Source organism: Hyperoodon ampullatus, assembly GCF_949752795.1.
Source record: "Hyperoodon ampullatus genome assembly, chromosome: 10".
NCBI lineage: Eukaryota > Metazoa > Chordata > Mammalia > Artiodactyla > Ziphiidae > Hyperoodon > Hyperoodon ampullatus.
In genome coordinates this window covers 76,803,079-76,823,346 of record NC_136923.1, presented here as the reverse complement: position 1 = coordinate 76,823,346, position 20,268 = coordinate 76,803,079, and the positions used below count along the sequence as shown (strand labels likewise).

Here is a 20,268-nt window from a genome sequence, read left to right as displayed (position 1 = left end):
GCAAATGGATGGTTGCCACAGTCTGACCAGAGGCAGAAATGGTAGTAACTGTTTAATGGGTACAGGGTTTCCTCTGGGGTAATAAAAATACTTTGAATCTCAATAGTAGTGATGATTGCACAATATTGGACATATACTAAATGCCACTGAAATTGTTCAGTTTAAAATGGTTTAATCTCAAATTATGTGACTATCACCTCAATTAAAAGAGAGAGAGAGAGGAAGGGAGAAAGATAGGAAGGCAGGAAGGAGGGAAGGAAGGAAGGAAGAAAGGATGGGGAGGGGAGGGGAGGAGAGGGGCACGGAAGGGAGAGAAAGAAAGGAAGGAGAGGAGGGGTCCTAGGACCAACACCATCAGCATCACCTGGGAACTTGTCGGCAATGCAGATTCTCAGGCCCTGCTCCCGATCTCAGAAACTCCAGGAGCGGGGCTCAGGAGTCTGACTCAGTAAGCTTCCCAGGTCATTCTTAGGCAGCTAAATGTTGAGATCCACTTATTTGCAGATCAAATAAGCTAACTGAGCAAATGGTGTGTGGTCAGTAGTCACTATTATTATAGCCTGGCTCATTGGTTCACTTGTCACAGGCTGAAAGCCAGGCTCTGCGTCTTAGTGGAACAACATGGCACATCCGAGGCCACAGTGAATCATGTGTCTTCATTTCTACTGTGTTTGAAAGGTCCAGACTCCAGAGACAGACGGAGACAAACTGCATTTGGCTCCACCACAACCCGCCAAACAGTTTCTCATCTCACCCCCTGCCTCTCCTCCTGTCGGCTGGCAGCCCATCAGTGATGCCACACCAGTCCTTAACTATGACCTCCTCTATGCCGTGGCCAAACTAGGACCAGGTAAGCTCTGTGGGCCTTCCTGAAAATAAATATTTGTCAGCAACTTAGAAAAGCCAAACAAGGTAACAATCCTGAAATCCTGGGTTCCCGGTAGCATCTGCATTTCTAATGGGTTTATCGCTGTATGTGGCCAATGAGAGGAATGATGAATGAAAATGCAGTGTCAGACTTTGTACCTGTTCAAAAACAATTCAGAAACTGGCACGAAAATGTCAGTCCGTGCAACTTCTGGATTGCAATGAAGATATTTTAAGTTTGCACAACAGGCAAAATGAGCTCTACCAGCTGGCACGACAAGGCTTCTATGCTGTGCAGCCTTGTTTTACTGCTGCCACGGGTGTGCCCAGGAATCTTCTGCTACAAGACAAGCCACCTTCCAAAGTGAACCCTCTAAGTCCCCAAGAAACCAGTCACAACAGCCTCTAACTTTAGAAAGATCTATGGTCATTTTGTTCCAATGTTGGTTCCTGTAGCTTGGATGCTCTCATTTTCACTGCAGTGTAGTATTCCACTGGGCAATTCCACCACCATTCTGTATTCATCCACTCTCCCATTGACAGACATTTAGATGGCTTCCAGTTTCTTGCCATTAAGATCAAAGCTGCAGTTAACATTCTTGTACATATCTCCTACACACGTATCCAAAAGCTTATGTTTTATACCTAGACATGATACTGTCCTCGATTTCAGCAGATGGTGCCACCTTGTATGCCAAAGTAGTTTTCCTATATTATAGCACAAGAGGAAGTGGTGGAGGGTGGGTGCTCTGAAACCAGGTGGCAGCTGAGGTTTTAGGCACCAAAGATCCAAAGGTAAATAATGGCCATTGTGTCTTCTCTCTCTTCCAGTGGTTCTCCCGCTGTGAGAGGGGGCTGACCACACCCCGAGAGATTCTAATTTAATTGACTTGGGTCAACTCAGGCATTGGTATTTTAAAAAATCTCCCCAGGTCATTCTGATGTGCAGATGAGTTCAAGAACCATTGGTAGCCAAATGCTGGGGCTGTTAAATTTATAATAAGTTCATATCAGTATTTCTTAGTGTGGTCAGGAAAATATTTGGCATCAGAATCTCCCACCCCAGAAATCTGAAGTTTTAATGAGCACACATGTTGATTCTTGCATACACTGAAATTTAAGAATCCTGGGTATGAGGGTGACCCGCTATCCTGGTTTACGCAGACTCAGGGGTCCTGGGAACTTGTGATGCTAAAACCGAGAAATTCCCAGGCAATTCAGGGAAAGCTGATCATCCCACTGGGTCTTCAGATTGGGATGAGTCTGATTTGATTAATAATTACTCCCTGCAAGAGAATTACTGGCTGTCCCATGTGTAGCATTAAAGTCAGATTACAGCATTTTCAAGGGGAGGCTCTTTGGGGGTTTCTTTGTAATCACCGACCAGTCACTCAGCTTCCCGGAGCCTTTAAAATAGCCATTGTTTTCAACTACTGAGAAGCAGTAGGTGTCTAATTACTAAGATGGGCTGAGGAAAAAAGCAATATAATAAGGGAGATGTTTATGGAATGTGATTTCCTTGAAAGTCTAGTCCACATACAGGAATCCTGGACATATGCACTCCCATGGGCATGGTATGTGGAAATGTTGTAGAGTGTATAAGATAAATCAAGTCTGCTCAAGTCAAGGCTATGACCCATTTCTCCCAGTAATTCAGGACATTTCAGAAGCAGAACCAATGAAAGCTGCTGTCCTTGGAGCTGCTCATTTGACTCCCAAGCAGATATTAACAAGAACACAGTTGAACATCTGGTACAGCTGGTTTGAATGTCAGCAAACAGAGCTCTACACAGAATCACTAAGGTCTTGGCTAGAGGGCCTAGGAGTCACTGGCCAACTTGCATTTTACAGGAGGGGAAACTGAGGCCCAGGGAGGGGGGCAGAATGACTTGCCAGTGACAGGGCCAGGGCCCTGAGGCAGTACTCTTCCTGCTTCACTCTTTATAAAGGAAGTCCAGGCTAAATCAGACTTTCGGATCCCAGCTGGCCTCTGGTCTACTCACTGTAATCCAGTAAATTAAAATCATTTTTTATCCAGAGCCTAAAAGAAAATTCATTTACAGTCAATGTTCTCAAAGCTTGATGCAAAGGCAAGATAAGGACAAGTCTCAGACACCTGCACTGGCTCACTGAACTGAGTCCCAGGTCTGGAGGGCACTGCCAGGCACCAGTGTGACCTGGGACTGACAGAGACAGGAGTAAAGGCAATGGGAACCAGGTCTCAGAAGGGAAGCTCACAGAACCTGGTTCGGAGGAGTGAGAAAGTAGGAAGGAAATGGTCTTAAGGAGGCAGAAAAAAGGGGGTTCTTTTTAGAGTTGTGAATAATTTATCGACAGTGTTAAAAATTCATGCCTTTTGCCTTAATTGTGCCGCTAACCTATGAGCCTCACCTTCCCTTACCAAGTAAATCTACCAGTTTTTTGTTTTTGTTTTTGTTTTTGTTTTGCGATACGCAGGCCTCTCACTGCTGTGGCCTCTCCCATTGTGGAGCACAGGCGCCGGACGTGCAGGCTCAGCGGCCATGGCTCACGGGCCCAGCCGCTCCGCGGCATGTGGGATCTTCCCGGACCAGGGCATGAACCCGTGTCCCCTGCATCAGCAGGCGGACTCCCAACCACTGCGCCACCAGGGAAGCCCCAATCTACCAGTTTTGAAGTGCCCTGTGGTGCAGTCAACGCAGAAGTAGGCATTATTAATATTCCCATTTTCCAGATCTGACCACCGAGCTGTAGAGAGGTGAACACACTTGCTTGGGGTGACACAGCTAGTTGGGGGCAGAGACAAATGTCAACCCTGGCTCTTCTGACCATCCCTGGGCCAGATCCAGTGGTCTCTATTAAGGATCCTAGCTGCCTGGGTGGAGTTCAGGCCACCTCTGCTCTGACAGGGCAGAACATTTATCTCAACCCTCCCTTGACAGTCACCTCTAACGCCATCATAACTTCCAGAAAGTCTAATCCAGGGTCTCATAAGTGTGCAGATGAAGATCTGTGCGCTATGTGGGCAACAGCGAATGTGGAGACACTCCTGCTCTTTATAGATGACTGATAGCAGTGTCCCATAGAACAGCTGCAGTTTGGGTGTCTTCTCTCCATTTATCTTTCTCTCCATTCCTTGCCAGCAGTTTGAGGCTGTTTCTTTTTATTTAGTTATCCACGTGTCCTGTTCAAGTGTCCTTGAAGCTTCTACACCCCGCACCAATGAATGATTTATACCCAACAATTGAGTCGAAAATATCACAGAGGTTCTAGTAGAGGCCTGGGCCTCTGGCAGCTGTTTCAGCTGCACGGATGAGAGGGCAGGGCCACAGCCTGCATCCCCCCACCCACACCTCTGACCCCTCCCCAACCAGGTGCCAAGGCAAGGAATTACTCCTTCAGTCTCCTCCTGGAACTTTCCACAAATGCTCATTTCCCCTTGTGGTAATTTTCTATTGTTTATCTTTCTGTCTTCTCTGCTGTTTGAGGGGAGAATGCAGGTTTCATTCATTTTGGTATTCCCAGGGCCTGATAGCAGTTTGCACATAGTAGATGCTCAATAAATATCGAATGAATGAATGAGCCCCCCTAGAGATAATTCTTCGTTGGCAAATTGCTGCTGTTTTAATGGCTTTAGCCAGACTGAGTCAGGGAGCACTGAATTAATGTTTTCTCCACCAAGAGGACTTCTAGCATTTCCATTTGAAAAAATTACAATAATAATTTAGTAAAATTTTTATTTTTTATTTTTTTTCTGTACGCGGGGCTCTCACTGTTGTGGCCTCTCCCGCTGCGGAACACAGGCTCCGGACGCGCAGGCCCAGCGGCCATGGCTCACGGGCCCAGCCACTCCACGGCATGTGGGATCTTCCTGGACCGGGGCACGAAGCCGTGTCCCCTGCATCGGCAGGTGGATTCTCAACCACTGCGCCACCAGGGAAGCCCTAAAATTCATTTTTTATTCCCTAGGCAGAATCATTTCAGTAACAAATTATAAGTCATTCCATGTTAAGTATGATTACCTCAATTCCAGGAGTAGAGAAATAAATTAGAAAGAGAGCAAAGCAACTCAAATGATCAAAGGAATGATGTTCTTCTTCCTTCAGAGGAGTGACTATTAGTGCTCAGCTGGTTGAGCTGAGTGACCGAGAAGCAATGCAGAAATCTAAGGATGCTGAAGAAAAGTAACTCTAACGAAAGAACATCTCTGAGCAGGGATCCGGGCTGAGATGGTCCTCGGGCCCGGGATCACGTTGGCAAACCAGCTGACTTTTGGGAGCTTTGGCACATCTAGCTGCCCATGGAAGGCAATCATGTGCTCTATTTAGAACCTTTCATGGGGGATAAATGGGAGAGTGAGGACACAGACCTTAGCTCAGACAGGAAGGGGCAAAACAGCACCTCGTTCTTTAAGCAAGGAACACTGGTGACCCTCTTCCAGAGAGGGGCAACTTGTGCTCCCCGGAACTTCTGAAGAAGCTCTTGAAACAGCATGGAGGGAACAGTGCAATTACAAAGGGACCATGATCAAACCCAAGCTTGCGGGTTTCCTTTGAGATCCTTTGAAATCCTTAATGGGATGTTACGACATGAGACCAGGGCCACCCAACACTGGAGAAGCATCTCTCTGTACTATTTATTATAGTGAGAACAAATTCATAGTCTGGAAAATACATGAGAGGCACAATTTCAAACATTTTAAACCACTGTCTCCATGACTATATGTTCTGTTTTTCATCCAGAAAGTAAGTAAAATAGGTAAATAAGGGGAAAGCTGTAAATAGAAACAATGGTTAAAACTTACATATGGGGCTTACTGTGTGTCAGGCATTGTTCTAAACACCTTACTATATAGATTATCTCATTTAATGTTCACTGTGACTCTACGAGAAGGTGGTGTTATTCTCCTCATTTATACAGCTGGGGAATGTGAGGCACAGAGTGGTTAAGTAATTTGCCCAAGGCTACACAGCTGGTAAGTTAAAATACGTCCCTCTGCCCCTGGTGAGAAACAGAAAGGATTAATGAAGCCAGCACCCTTACCTTGAAGAGTGCAAAGTTTGCAAAACCAGGGAGATCTCTTGAAGAGTAAAATTAATTTCTCCAAAAGAAATTCCAGACTGTTGCAAAAGGACATTTTAAAAATACAAAAAACTTAGACATTTGTTCCTCCAAATTTCATTTCTCTGTTTATTGGCACCTCCTAAAATGTATCCACAGCATCGGTTCTTTAAGGCAAGTTTGATGCTTTCCTCTAATGTCAAGCAGGACATGTGGATCAGAATTCACCATCCTCTGCTCTTTTTAAAGGACAGGTCTATATAAAACAGAAGCTTTCTATGCAAATCAAAACTACAATGAGGTATCACCTCACACCGGTCAGAATGGCCATCATCAAAAAGTCTACAGATAATAAATGCTGAAGAGGGTGTGGAGAAAAAGGAACCCTCCTACACTGTTGGTAGGAATGTAAGTTGGTGTAGCCACTATGGAGAACAGTATGGAGGTTCCCTCAAAAACTAAAAACAGAGTTACCATGTGATGCAGCAATCCCACTCCTGGGCATATATCTGGAAAAGACGAAAACTAATTCAAAAAGATAAATGCACCCCAGTGTTCATAGCAGCACTATTTACAACAGCCAAGACATGGACACAACCTAAGTGTCCATCGACAGATGAATGGATAAAGAAGATGAGGTATAGATATGAAATGGAATATTACTCAGCCATAAAAAAGAATGAAATAATGCCATTTGCAGCAGCATGGATGGACCTAGAGATTATCATGCTAAGTGTAGTAAGTCAGACAGAGAAAGACAAATATCATATGATGTCACTTATATGCGGGATCTAAAAAAAATGATGCAAATGAACTTATTTATAGGAGGGAAACAGACTCACAGACACAGAAAACAAACTTATGGTTAGCAAAAGGGAAGGGTGGGGGGAGAGTTAAATTAGGAGTTTGGGACTAACAGGTACACACTACTATATATAAAATAAACAACAAGGACCTACTTATACACAGGGGACTATATTCAATATCTTGTAATAAACTATAATGGGAAAGAACCTGAAAAACATTATATATATATATATATATAATGCTAGAAACTAACACAACTTTGTAAATAAACTATACTTCAGTTAAAAAAACAAAAACAAAAAAAAACAGAAGCTTTCTACATTTATATTAATTCCCCTAGTGAATTTACAGACACCCATCATTTAACAATGACCTGGACAAAATAAGATGAGCTTTGTCCTGGTGGAGAATGAATCGGATATTTTCTTTTGTTTATTTTATAATGCCTATTATTCCTGACTCCAGAAAGAGTATAATCCTATGTTCTTTTTGGATGTAAAACAAAATAGGAAACACAAAACCCAGCCCAGCAAAACAGCTTATCTGTACTCATTAGCAAAATGGCAAAATAGAGATGTCCATGGCACTAGATGGGTGGTCAGTCAGAGGTGGGATGTGAAATGTCAGCTTATTCTGCTCTCTAGGATGGCTCTGGAAGGTCAAGTTCATTGTCACTGGAAATGCCTGCAAGGAGAAATATGGAAAGTCATTGTCTGGTCCTTTTTTTCCTCCTGCTATTTTTAGCTCTTGTTAGAGAGATCAATTTTAGTTAACTGCAGAGGAGGGCTTAAAATGGTGCTCGAGTTTCAAGTTGCGTACATCGGCTATATTTAGATTTTTTTCCAAATTCTTCTCCATCAAAACATGTCATAGAAAAGGAATTTTGCTGGTTTGCTTCTCAGTATACATCGTTTCTCCCCAAACGGAAAATAGATTTCATTAATACGTGTCACTTATAAGGAAGAAACATTTTCTATTCCAGGCTCATTGATTCCAAGGTAGGGAAAATTCCATTTTTTAAATATAGATGAACACCTATATTTGGGGTACCTGTAGCATGACCGCTATCTAAGCCCCAGTTCTTGTTCGACAACTGCTATACTCGGATCACAGACACAAAAAGCAAATAAAACAGCCAGTCCCAGGGTTCCATGTAGCGCAGTCTCTGCACGTCACCCCTGACCCGAGGGACGCAGATTTGTGAGCCCAGGACACGAGCTCCTTATTTTACACCTACTTTCAAAGAATTTTCCCGGGGTGGGGGTGATGTTAAAGGGGATTTTCTTCTTAGCATATATTCCACAATTATCCTCAATCACTATTGAGTAGCAAGATGAACTATTTCCTCTTTTTATTTCACAGGTAAAATATGCACGTTGTAGGAAAACGGAAAAGACACAGGACCAAAACGTGGGCGTGTGGGCGTGTGTGCGCATGCGCCCTGTGCATACCCATAGTCCCATAGCCAGGTCGCTATTTTTGGGAAAGGAGGAACAGGGTGATCATTCCCAGACTGGAGAACCTCCTGATTCTATGGCCAAATACAAAGAGAGAGTGCGTCCACACGCTCTTCCCTTCCTCACGTCTGCATTTTCCTCTCATCCCGGCAACACAAGCCCCACCTCACAGGCTCCGGGGACCCTGTCTCCCTGGTTTCTCTTTATCTTTCCACCTTCTCCCTCTCTGGTTCCCTTGGTCCTTTACCTCCACCTAGGGTTCCACTCCTTTGTCTCAACCACTAATGCAGGGGCCTCAATCCTTTGTCCTCATGAAGTCCCTTCAGGTCCTAAATGACTCAGGAGGGAATGAAGATAAATGGCCACCTAATCCAGTCTTAGAGGAAAAGCCCCAGAAGATAAGCAAACTTTTTTTTTTTTTTTTTTTTTACTGAAGGATAGTTGATTTACAATATTATGTTAGTTTCAGGAGTACAGCATAATGATTCAATGTTTTTGTAGATTATACTCCATTAAAAGTTATTACAAAATAATGGCTATAACTCCCTGTGCTCTTCACCATATCCTTGTTACTTCTCTATTTTATACATGGTAGTTTGCATCTCTTAATCCTCTGACCCCTCTTGCCCCTCTGCCTTCCCTCTCCTCACTGAAAACCACTAGTTTGTTCTCTGTATCTGAGTTGGTTTCCGTTTTGCTATATGAATTTATTTTATCTTTTAGATTCCACATATAAGTGATATCAAATAGTATTTGTCTTTCTCCGCCTGACTTATTTCACTAAGCATAACATTCCCTAGGTCCATCCACACTGCTGCAAGTGGCAGAATCATTCTTTTTTATGGCGGAGTAATATTCCATTGCGCTTGTGTGTGTGTGTGTGTGTGTGTGTGTGTGTGTGTGTGTGACATCTTCTTCATCCATTCATCTGTTGATGGGCACTTGGGTTGCTTCCATATCTTGGCTACTGTAAATAACACTGCTAGGAACATTGGGGTGCATGTATCTTTTCAAATTAGTGTTCTTATTTTTTCCAGATAAATACCCAGGAGTGGAATTGCTGGAGCATATGGTAGTCCTATTTTTAATTTTTTGAGGAACCACTCACTATAGTGTTTTCCATAGTGGCTGCACCAATTTACATTCCCACCAATAGTCTACAAAGGTTCCCTTTTCTCCACATCCTCACCAATATTTGTTATTTGTAAGACTTTTTGATGATAGCCATTCTGACAGGTGTGAGGCAAACTTTCTTTTATTGAAATAGAGCACCTCTTAAAACAAAACTATGGAAGTATTCTGCCTCTCCCCACCTCCCTCTTCCTCTCCCTCCCCTTATCCCTCCTCCTTCTTACCAAGACTACTTCTGTTTTCCTACTTTGATGAGGATCGGGACTGAGGATAGGGGTGGGTGAGGAAAAGACCCCCGATCACTCACATGGATAATCTTTTCCTAACATGCACATATTCCAGACCTACTGAGGCAGGGAGGTCCATGTGTAGCCCTGATGTCTTTTCTGTGCCCTCCCAACCTCACTCCTGAACACCACAGGCAATATGGCGGTCATGCTTTCGTACTCGGTGGACCTCCACTGGAGTCCTGTCTCCACCACTTGTTTGTGGTGACCTGGAGCAAGTTACTTCCCCCTCTGCACCTCTTTTTATTTAATGGTGATTATTTGACAACTTGCAAGCTCATTATGAAGATACAATGAGTAATATACATAAAGCACTTAGCCCAGTGCCTGGCACATAAGAACGATCAAATCCATAGTGGGTTCTATGATCATTCTGCTCTGAGCAGTATTGTTCAGCAAGGCATACTCCGAGAGATTTCTTGTTTCCTCTGCCAGTACATGAATTACAGAGTCTACCAGGCAGTAAGAACAAGGTGCGTGTCCTTTGAGGTGTTGGTTATTATTTACATGGGCGTGTTCTCGGAACTGCCGGTGAAATATTTGGGTTGGTCTAGGCTTTGCTTTATACCTTCTGCCACCCAAGCTTAGAGGGCGTTTTTTGACAGAAACAGCTGCAGTGCAAAGGAAAGGGACAGAGTTGCTCTTCAGTGGCTCATCCTGCCCTCACGTCTACCTACTGCATTTTTCTCCGAGGTTTCCCAAAATTAAATATGAGCTTGTGGAATCACTACGGAATCAGAGAGAAAAAATTTGCAGAAGACTTCCCTCTCTGCAAATACTTCTTCCTCCCTGGATTTAAAATAAAAAATCCTAAATCCCTCTTTCTACTTCTGCTTAGAAAATCAGTTCTTTCTCCACTCTCAGACTGATCTGATGAATAGGTGGCTAACAAATAGCTGTGATTTTATTTATTTATCTACTTATTTATTTATTTATATATTTGGCCACACTGCATGGTCGTGGGATCTCAGTTCCCCGACCCAGGATTGAACCCAGACCACGGCAGTGAAAGCGCCAAATCCTCACCACTAGACCACCAGGAAACTCCCAGCTGTGATTTTTAAAGTTTCAGTAAGTCCCTCTGCCCTGGGTCATCTCCTCTTCTATTTTGTAGCTGTCAATCAAGCTCCAACTTGAAAAGAGGTATTTCTCTTGCTTTAGGATGATGATTAAAACTCAGGGTGTGAGTTTGAATCCAACCTCCACCTTTTATCAGCTGTGTGACTTTGAGCAACTTTCTTAACCTCTCTGTGTCTCAGCATCCTCAACCGTAAAATCGGATTGTTGCAAACATCAAATGAGATAATAGAAAATGCTTAGTGTGTGTTACCTACTTATTGTCACCTGATTTTCAAACCATACCTTAGTCTCCTGCTGAAATGTAAGTGCCCATGTTAAGCTCTTAACTCAGTGTTTCTCAACGTGACATTTTGGAACTGACAATGCAGTCCATTTAGCATCTTTGGGCCTCACCTACTAAATGCCAGTATCCACACCCTACCCAGTCCCCATGACAACCAAAAAAAAAAAAAAAAAATCCACATCACATTTCCAGACACCATTGGGAATGTAGCACCTCTGATTGAGAATCACACTAATTACACTATGGTGGTATTTATCAGGTGTTTCTCAAATATGGCAAAGAGTCATCAGAGACACAGAGGCCAGGAGTGCCTAGTAAGGTGTCAGGTACCAGTGTGGGAGCAGAAACAAGAGGGACGAGAGGGGGGACAGTACAGAGCCACACCCCCCGCCCCCTTCCCAGACACAGACACACATTTTCTTTCCTTCCCTTTGGAAAAATAGGGGAAGACAAGATTGCCAGTAAATAACTTAAAAATAGCGTTAAATGACATATCTGTGGGAGGGAGGGGTGCAGCTTTGAGCAACATTATGGTGTTTTTCACTATAACTCAGTCCTTCGACTGAGGAACCCATCGGGCCTCAAACCAAACCAGCATCTGCCCTGCCAGGATTGAGAGACAGTTAAAAGACAGGAAGCTCAAATACTGGCTGGTGCCTGGGGTGGAGGAAAGGTGGTACAAGTCACCCCTCACCCCTTCCTGGCTCCCCAATTCTCCCCTATCTAAGAGCCAGATCAGGGCCAGGTGCCTCCGTCTACACAGTTGACCAGAGAATGGTAAATCCAGGGCTTGTGGGCCCTCCCCTCCATGACAAATGCTACCAAGTCCTAACCCTAACACTTGAAAAAAAAAAGGCAATCCAAATGTGAACCCTTTCAAACACATTTCAAATCATTCTGAACCCTTCCCTCAGGCTCTGCGTTCAATCTCCCAACAGGCAGCATGTTCAGTAAAAATAACCCACATGGAAATTCCGTTTTACTTATTCCGTAACTCAGGACTGATGCCCGCTACTTCCTCTTGAAAAAAAAAAAAATCACATTTACAATTAAAAACATTGGGGGTAGGGGTTTGCAGTGTCCACTCAACATGACCAAGCCTGAAATGATTTTACTACTGGCATTTTCAGTTTTCTTCTTAATCAAATGTAAAGGGCTGTTAATCCAAACTGAAGTGTAGCACTCAGCACAAAACACAGCATGGCCCTGAGTTCAAGGGTCGAGTTAGAGAGGCTCTTGGTACTTGCCTCGATAAGCCATCATCCATTCTTAAAATTCAGTGTAGATTAATAACTGACACCTGCTTTTTTTCCTGTTTGGTTCAGAACTTGCTGAGGGTTAGATAAGAAGTAAGGTAGATAAGATTAATAATGCCAGCTTTGTTTCAGATGAAAGGCTAACGCTGAGAAGGTGGCCAAGATGAGTGACAGCCAGGGCTCCCTAATAGCCAAATCCAGGGAACCCCCTGGCTGTCCAGTGGTTAGGACTCTGCGCTTTCATTGCTATGGGCCCAGGTTCAATCCCTGGTCAGGGAACTAAGATCCCACAAGCCTCGCGGTGTGTACAAAAAACAAAACAAAACCAAAAAAACTAGCCAAAGGAATCCTATTTTTTTAAAAAAAATAGTGAAACCCAGAGCCATGCGGTTTTACCCAGCCTGTCCCAGAGACGGAAACAGTCAGACTGCCCCACAGTGCAGGGCTTTTTCTGCTGGGCTTAGCACGTGGCCGAGAGCACGGCAGAGCACAAGCCCTTTGCAGGCAGGGCTGGATCAAGAGAGAGGTGGCACAGGGTAAGCTGGCATTGCCAGTTCCTTTCCCCAAAGGTACCCATTAGATGTCACTCCTCTTCCAGTGGGGAGGAATAAAAGAGGGGCCAGAGAGAGGGGTCCCAGTGATGGGCTAATGGAACTCCCTCCCCTTGGAAGGAATCACTGGAACTGGTGAAGTATCCATTCTAACATAGCACATGAGCAGGGAAGAAAAGAGGAAAAATCACCAGAGACAATGAATTTCAACTCAATTGTAGGGGGTTAGCTTGCTTTTGAACAAAGAACTTACATGACCTGTGCCCCACTTACCAATTGCTACATGACAAACTACACCAAAATGTAGGGCTTGAGCAACAACAATCATTTATTTTGCCCACAAATTTGCTCTTGGAGCAGGGCCCAGGGGGGTCGCTCATCTCTGCTTCGTGCAGCGTTGCTGGGGCCACTCACCTGGGGACGGGCGAATCAGCTTTCAAGATGGTTCACTCACTTGGCTGGCAAGTTGGCATGGCTGTTGGCTGGCAGCCCAGATAGGCTGTGGTTTCTCTCCGTGGGAGCCTCTTCGTGCCCTGCTTGGGCTTCCTTATAATATGGAGGCGGGGTTCCAAGCATGAGCACCCTGGCAGAGCCAGGTGGTAGTGCCTGGCATTTTTGTGACCTAACTCAGAAGTTGCACTGGTTGCTTCTGCCGTACTATATTAGTCAAGGCATCCTAGAGGCCTGCCCAGATTTTAGGGGAAGGAGCAAAGAGGGAGCAGTCCTCAGCGCAGGAGTGGCAAGATTCTAGAAGAGTAACGTCGGGCAGGAAATATTATGACCATCTTTGCAAAACACAGTCGATCTACTACAACACGTAACTTTCCTGTTGAGAATTCACCTTGAATATGAGAGGTAGTAAAGGTAAAGCAACAAGAAATCATGGAGGACCTATTTCCAGAGTCCAAAGTTACCATAAGAGATGCAAATTATCTCAGTCTATAATTTATAGTCCCTTTATTTTTTATAATTGACTAAGTGTTGTCTTCTAAAAAGGTTCATTGTCAAGGAGATCTTACCTAGAATAACGTGCAATGGGCCAAAACCAAAAGGGGCAAGATGCAGAAGGAATAAATGCCCAACTTTAGCTACAGACTGTTCACAAAAACATGAGTTGCCATGAGAGAATATTCAAAGTTAAAACCAGGCCTTTCAGCAGACTTTCAACAGACTCTCTTGTGGAATCTGAAAGCAGTAGAATCGTGAGAGGCAGGGCTGGAGAGGGATCATGAGCGCGTTCTGTGAGGTCAGGTGGACCTGACTGTGAATCGTGGCTCTGCCATTCGCTACCTGTGTGATCTCAAGGTCCTCCTGTATCATCGAGACATTATGAAACCCACATTACAGAGCTGTCGCCGTAATTTGAATATCCAATTTATGTGAAGTACTTAGAGCTGTGTCTGGCATTTACTAAGGGCTCAGTAAATAGCTGCTGTTGTGTTTCAGATAGGTGGCAAGTGTCTGTGACACCTCCTATGTCCTGGCACTGAGAGTTCACAGAAAATAGGACAAACACGTGCCCTTCAATGGTTTGTAGCTTAGTGGGAAAGCTAAAACGTACACACGTCTTTTGAACTGTGCCCAAGCCCATGACAGTTCCAAAGGCCTGGATGAGAATTTAACGTGTGACCACGTGCCAGAGGAGTTTACACTTTCTTGGCTGGGCATTTGTTTCATGGAAGGAGGTAGAAAACCCTAACCAATGCCTCTTCTGAGGGCTTCTGGTCCTGGCCTCTTTTCTGAGGCCTGGGGAGAGGACAGTTTGAATACGAACTCGAAGAGTTGCGAGTGTGAAGGGTGAGCCTTGGCTTGGCCTTGAAAAGACACACTGGTCTGCTTGGCCGTCCCTCCTTGTCGCCTCCTGAGCCCAGTGGGTCCCCAGGGGGTGACGGCACTGACGTCAGCCTTCATGGTAGAGGAATTAGCTGAAGCCCAAAGGGAAAGTGAGGCCAGAAACAGAAAAGTTCCATCAAGCAAGACCAAAGCTATGTCTTTTGATTCTGTGGGCTCTCAGCAGCTGTTGGGCTTTGCCGGATTTTTTTTTTTTTTTTTTTTTTTTGGTACGCGGACCTCTCACTGCTGTGGCCTCTCCCGTTGCGGAGCACAGGCTCCGGACGCGCAGGCCCAGTGGCCATGGCTCATGGGCCCAGCCGCTCCGCGGCATGTGGGATCCTCCCGGACCGGGACACGAACCCACGTTCCCTGCATCGGACTCCCAACCACTGCGCCACCAGGGAAGCCCTTCCGGATTTTGATAGTAAGAAAGTTTCCAAAAACAGAACAGTAGAATGTCAGCATTAATGGGGTCACAGCAGTAAAACAGCTCTACTACCAAGTAGTCTGACTTTGTTAACTCAGTGTGAAAGTTGCCCTGCACAGGGTGGCCCGCATCCCAAGCGTGCCCCCAGCACACCTAGTCCAAGAGGAAAGCGTCTCCTTTCAAATAGATAAACACACTGCAACTAGAGGTGTCTTTAAGAGAATGTTCTTTATCCAAGCCAGGGCAGAGAAAGGGTTTCATCAAACAGCTAGCTTCATTATGCATATTTTACTACTGTTTTTTTTTTTTAAAGCTAGCTTCTTTCCAACAGATGAAGAAAGGGCAACATCTGGTCAGTCCCCTGGCTGGCGTCCCTGCTGTCACCACTGCACCCCCAGGTCCCTTGGTCTCCATCTTCCATGGCAGATTCTTTTCTGTCATCCCCCCATCAGAAGATGAGAGGCTGTTGCTCGCCTCATCCCTGCATCACACCCAACAGGGCAACGGAGGGGACCACGGCAGCCACTAGCGTCTCTGCAAAAGGCACTGCTTCTCCAAACAGGAGGATGTCGAAGGAATCCTGTGCAGAAAAACAAGAACTACCTCATCTGATTACTCAGAAATTATTTCTTTCTCTGTTTCTTGTCTGAAGGTGTCTCTCATTCAGACTTGCAAAGCGTTCTGGGAGGAAAGAGAAAATTCTAGAAACCCTGGGTACGATGAACTCCATCATTGTCCACAGGATTTGCTGTTCTCCCAGAAACAAAGATGAGAAGGCCAAAGACGAAGAGGGCTGGTGGCCGGGAGGGGCTGCAGAGCTGATCTGGGATGCCTTGCTTCTTCTCCCATATGCATCTTCAGCATCCCTCCCTCTGCTACCCTCTCCCCGCACTATTATCATTTTCCAATGAAAAATTATGATGTGGACTGGAGGAAGGGAGGGGCAAGTTATTTGCACACTAGCATCCTCACAGGACCACTGCCCCCGGCCTGTCACACCAAACCATGTAACAGTGTCCACCCAGACACTGAGACACGGAGAAGCACCTAGGGGTGCTGGGTACCAAACTAGAGGCCACTACATCTGAAGTTGCAGACTTGCATCCTCATGCTGGTAAACCCTCTTTGCAACAAGCACCCCCAGGAAGCTGTCAGGTGTTTGAAAACCGCTGCTCAAAGAAGCCACCACCCCAGGTCTGCCCACCTGTTGCCCAGAGCCTCTCATGGAACTCTCAGGTGCAGCCGGCTGCACACAGCTTCCTCTCCTTAGCAGCGTCTGCAGTGGTTCTTCTCCCCTGGGCTTTTGATAAAAATGACAAATTGCTTTAAGGAGAACGTAACAAATGCAATTAAGTGAGCTGTGGGTGGCATCAATGTGTACATCCCAACTACAAGGGCATGTAGGATAATAAGTTCAGTGTTGATTACAGGGAAGTTAGTTTCGGACAGACTATCCATCCCTGCTAGCCGGCAGGGAAGCAAAGCCTAGCATGAGTTCTGCTCCGTGTCCCCTGTTTTTGTCACTCTCCTCTCCTGAAGCCACACCGGCCCCGTCAGCTCTCTGTATAAAAAAGTCAACCTTATTCACATAACTCTCTCTACCTACAATTTCACCCAATCTCGACTTTAAGTTATAGAGTCTTTATGGCCGTTATTTCTGTGGCTCTAGCTAGTTCTCGCCCTCTTTGTTGCTGCCAAGATCCAGGGAAGTGCTGGAGGTGTAATGCTCCATTTTTGTGAAATATCTGGTGCCCTCATCCAGGATGATGGCTCGGGGTGGGGTGGAGGTCCAATAAAGACTTCTCTGACTCTTAACAGAGAGAGAACTCTCTTAGCAAGATACGGCTGTATCCGTTTGCTAGGGCTGCCATAACAGAGGACCACAAACTGAGTGGCTTACACAACAGCAGTGTATTGCTTCACTTTCTGGAGGTTAGAAGTCCGAGATCAAGGTGTTGGATCAACACAGGGCCATGCTCCTTCTGAAGGTGCTGGGGGAGGATCTGACCCAGGCTTCCCTTGTAGCTTCTGGTCGTTCCTTGGATTGTGGCAACATAAGTTCAGTCTTCACATGCAGTTCTCCCTGGATGAGTGCCCATGTCCTAATTTCCCCCTTTTTATAAGGAAACCAGTCACTTTGAAATAGGGCCCACCCTGATGGCCTCATTTTAACTTAGTCATCTGTGAAGAGCCTATTTCCAGATAAGGTCATGGTCATAGGTACTGGGGGTTAGGACTTCACCATCTTTTCTGAGGACACGGGCGGGGGTGGGGAACACAATTCAACCCATAGCAACAAATGTCTCTACATTTACATCCTCCTCAGCATCACTTAGAAGAGATTCGATGCTTATTGCATTGTCAGTGCTTCTCAGCCCCTAATGTCAGCACTAAATTTAAAACTGTGCCTTGCAAGCGTTTGCTGTTTTCACCACGGACACTTACCAAGGTGCACACAGGAGCACATAAATGCTACCCCAGCTCTGGCGCTGACAGTCCTGGCCCCGGCCCTCCGGAAGGGCACTGTCCACTGCAGACTGAGGATGACAGGCAAGATGCCAGGACTGAGTGGTGTCTGGCTTTGATCCTGGAGGGAGGGCAAGACTTCAGGGACTAGGTGAGACTATAGCAAATAAAAGTAGCTGGTTTGGTGAGTATACAAATGTGGCTGTCACGATTGGTGAGAGACTGTGCAGAGTCTTTTGTCCTAGTCTAAGAAATGAGGACTTGATCTAGTGAGACCTGGAGAGCCACTGACCAGGAGGGTGTCTGGGAGACGTCGCTTTTAGGTGTTTCCCATTCATGAAGGATGGGAAAGGAAAGATAGGATGTCGGAAGAAGATTAAGCGTGTCAGCAGTTAACCTGAGAAGTTACAAGCATGCAGATTGAGAATGCCCTTTGCACCCTCCCACCTCCTGGACGCCTTCTACTTGTCTTTTAGACCCAGGTCAGCTGTCGCCTCCACTGGGAAGCCTTTCAGAGTTACTTGCTCCTTGCAATTTGGTACCACTGTCCTTGACATATATTGCCACCCCAGCTCTTACCATAGTATTTTGTGGTACTTTCTGTTTCCATGTGCCATCACTGGGCTGTGCTCTTGTGGAAGACACAAGTATTTCTGAATGTGCCTTGAATCCTTTATGATTAGCAATGGGCCAGAGCATGGGAGATGCTCAGTAGCTACACCCTGAAGTGAAACAGAGACAGACAGGAAGCCTGCTGGCTAATAGTGAATTGACTACAAGAAGAGCAGGTCAAGAATAGACTACCAGGGCTTCCCTGGTGGCGCAGTGGTTGAGAGTCCGCCTGCCGATGCAGGGGACACGGGTTCATGCCCCGCTGCAGGAAGATCCCACATGCCGCGGAGTGGCTGGGCCCGTGAGCCATGGCCGCTGAGCCTGCGCGTCCGGAGCCTGTGCTCCACAACGGGAGAGGCCACAGCAGTGAGAGGCCCGCGTACCACAAAAAAAAAAAAAAAAGAATAGACTACTAGACTTTTGGAACTGGAGGGAACTTGACCGTCATCAAATCCTGTTACCATGTAACCACTGCAAATCCCAGACGAGCGGCGATTCGACCTTATTCCATCCTGGGGCAGCTCTTGCCATAAGAAATGTACAGCAAGAGGAGAACTTGGAGAACTTCTCCAAAAGATGAAGGAGTGAGGTGATGGGCTCAGGATTACTCAGCCGTTAACAGCAATGCTGGGAATTGGAAAAGAAACTGGTAATTTACTGCCAGGCCCACTGAGTCATCACCCCCATCCTTTGGACTGTAGTTATTACCATTTTGAAGTTTACAGCTGCGGATGCTGAGGCTAAGAGAGGTGAAGGGGCCTGTTCAGGGCTGTACAGGTGACAGGCAGTAGAGCTGAGATGCAGAGACGGATCAATCTCATTTCACTTTCCAACACCACCCCTGGAGAAGACTCAGCATCTCCTGAGACACGTAAAATGCGCCCTCACTTCCTAAACAAACTGCACCAAATCATTTGTGTAGAAATCCCTCCCGCTTTCTTACCCCCATTTCTCTTGCTTTTCAGGAGAGAAGTATGAGCTCCACGCAGGGACTGAGTCCACCCCAAGTGTCGTCGTGCACGTGTGTGACAGTGACATCGAGGAAGAAGAGGATCCAAAGACGTCCCCAAAGCCAAAAATCATCCAGACCCGGCGTCCCGGCCCGCCGCCCTCCGTGTCCAACTGAGCTCACTGCTCCACCTCGAAGAGAATACCTGTCTCCTCTTTATCATGCTTTTTGCCCCCCTGTTGTTTGTTTGTCAAAAAAAAAAATAATTGCCTTTAAATCCCTGGGTGTTTGGTTGTTTGAGATTCCTTCCTTGTAATCAAGCCTCTCGGACAAAAGGGCTAGGAAAAGGTGATATGTTTCCTGATCATATCATACCCATCAAGTATAATATATTATTTAGAAGATTCTAGAAAAAAAAAGTAGTATTTTCTTATTAAACAATCAGCACAGCCTAACCTTCATGCTCTCATGTTGATCCAAGCCGGAGACATCAGTGACAAATAGCACCTGTGTTGCTTGTGAGCTGTTCCAGTCCCAGTCCTGACGTGTGTGCGTTGTTTTTTCCTGGCCACTTAAGTAGGACCATAAGTAAACTTGACTTTGACTGCATGAGATATCCCTATCTGGTCTCCTCAGTCCTCTGCATCCCGACATTCCCAGGACATGCATGATCACCAGCATTTATTTTCATGATTTGACGATATACTATAAGTCACAGATTGTCAGCATCCAGTCATGTCCTATCTAGATTAGCAAAATTATCAGCATCCTCCAGCTTAACAAGTCTGGGTGTAGTCACTCTTTCGAGTCAAAGACTTCATAGCTCTGTTAAAATTCCTGGAGGAAAAACTGAGCTTGGCCCCAAAGACATCCCTCAGTAGATTTTGAACACGATTTCATTGTAGAAGTTTCCCTGCCTCACTGGGGAGGCTTGTCCAGGATGATAGAGACCGATTTCAGACAAATCTATTTATCACAAAAGTTTCATGGTGTCTGAATGATTGTTTTTTTCTCTTTGTATATTTGTACAAATGTTTCAGCTGTGCTTTTAAAAATCTGGATGTTTTTTATTTAGGGATTGTTCAGCCATTAGCTGCTTTAAAACATATGTGCATTGCTTATGAATGCATTCATATGCTAATACAGGTAATCTGATAATATTACACTCTATTATGGATAATGCTGAATTTTGAAAGGGCACAAAACGTCTCATGCCAATATA

At 45.4% G+C, this 20,268-nt stretch overlaps 1 protein-coding gene across 2 annotated transcripts in view; it reads left to right on the top strand.

Moving 5' to 3' along the window:
• The window catches only part of RCAN2 (regulator of calcineurin 2), a gene marked incomplete at its 5' end in the record, with an annotated part of 223,896 nt that extends 204,603 nt beyond the window's left edge, over window positions 1-19,293 (top strand). For both annotated transcript variants that reach the window (XM_079712831.1, XM_079712832.1), the window contains 2 exons: window positions 679-850; window positions 19,063-19,293. In XM_079712831.1, coding sequence (XP_079568957.1) covers window positions 679-850; window positions 19,063-19,223 — 333 coding nt within the window. In that variant the 3' untranslated portion in view covers window positions 19,224-19,293. The remainder of the gene's footprint in view (window positions 1-678; window positions 851-19,062) is intronic.
• Window positions 19,294-20,268: the final 975 nt, after the last annotated feature.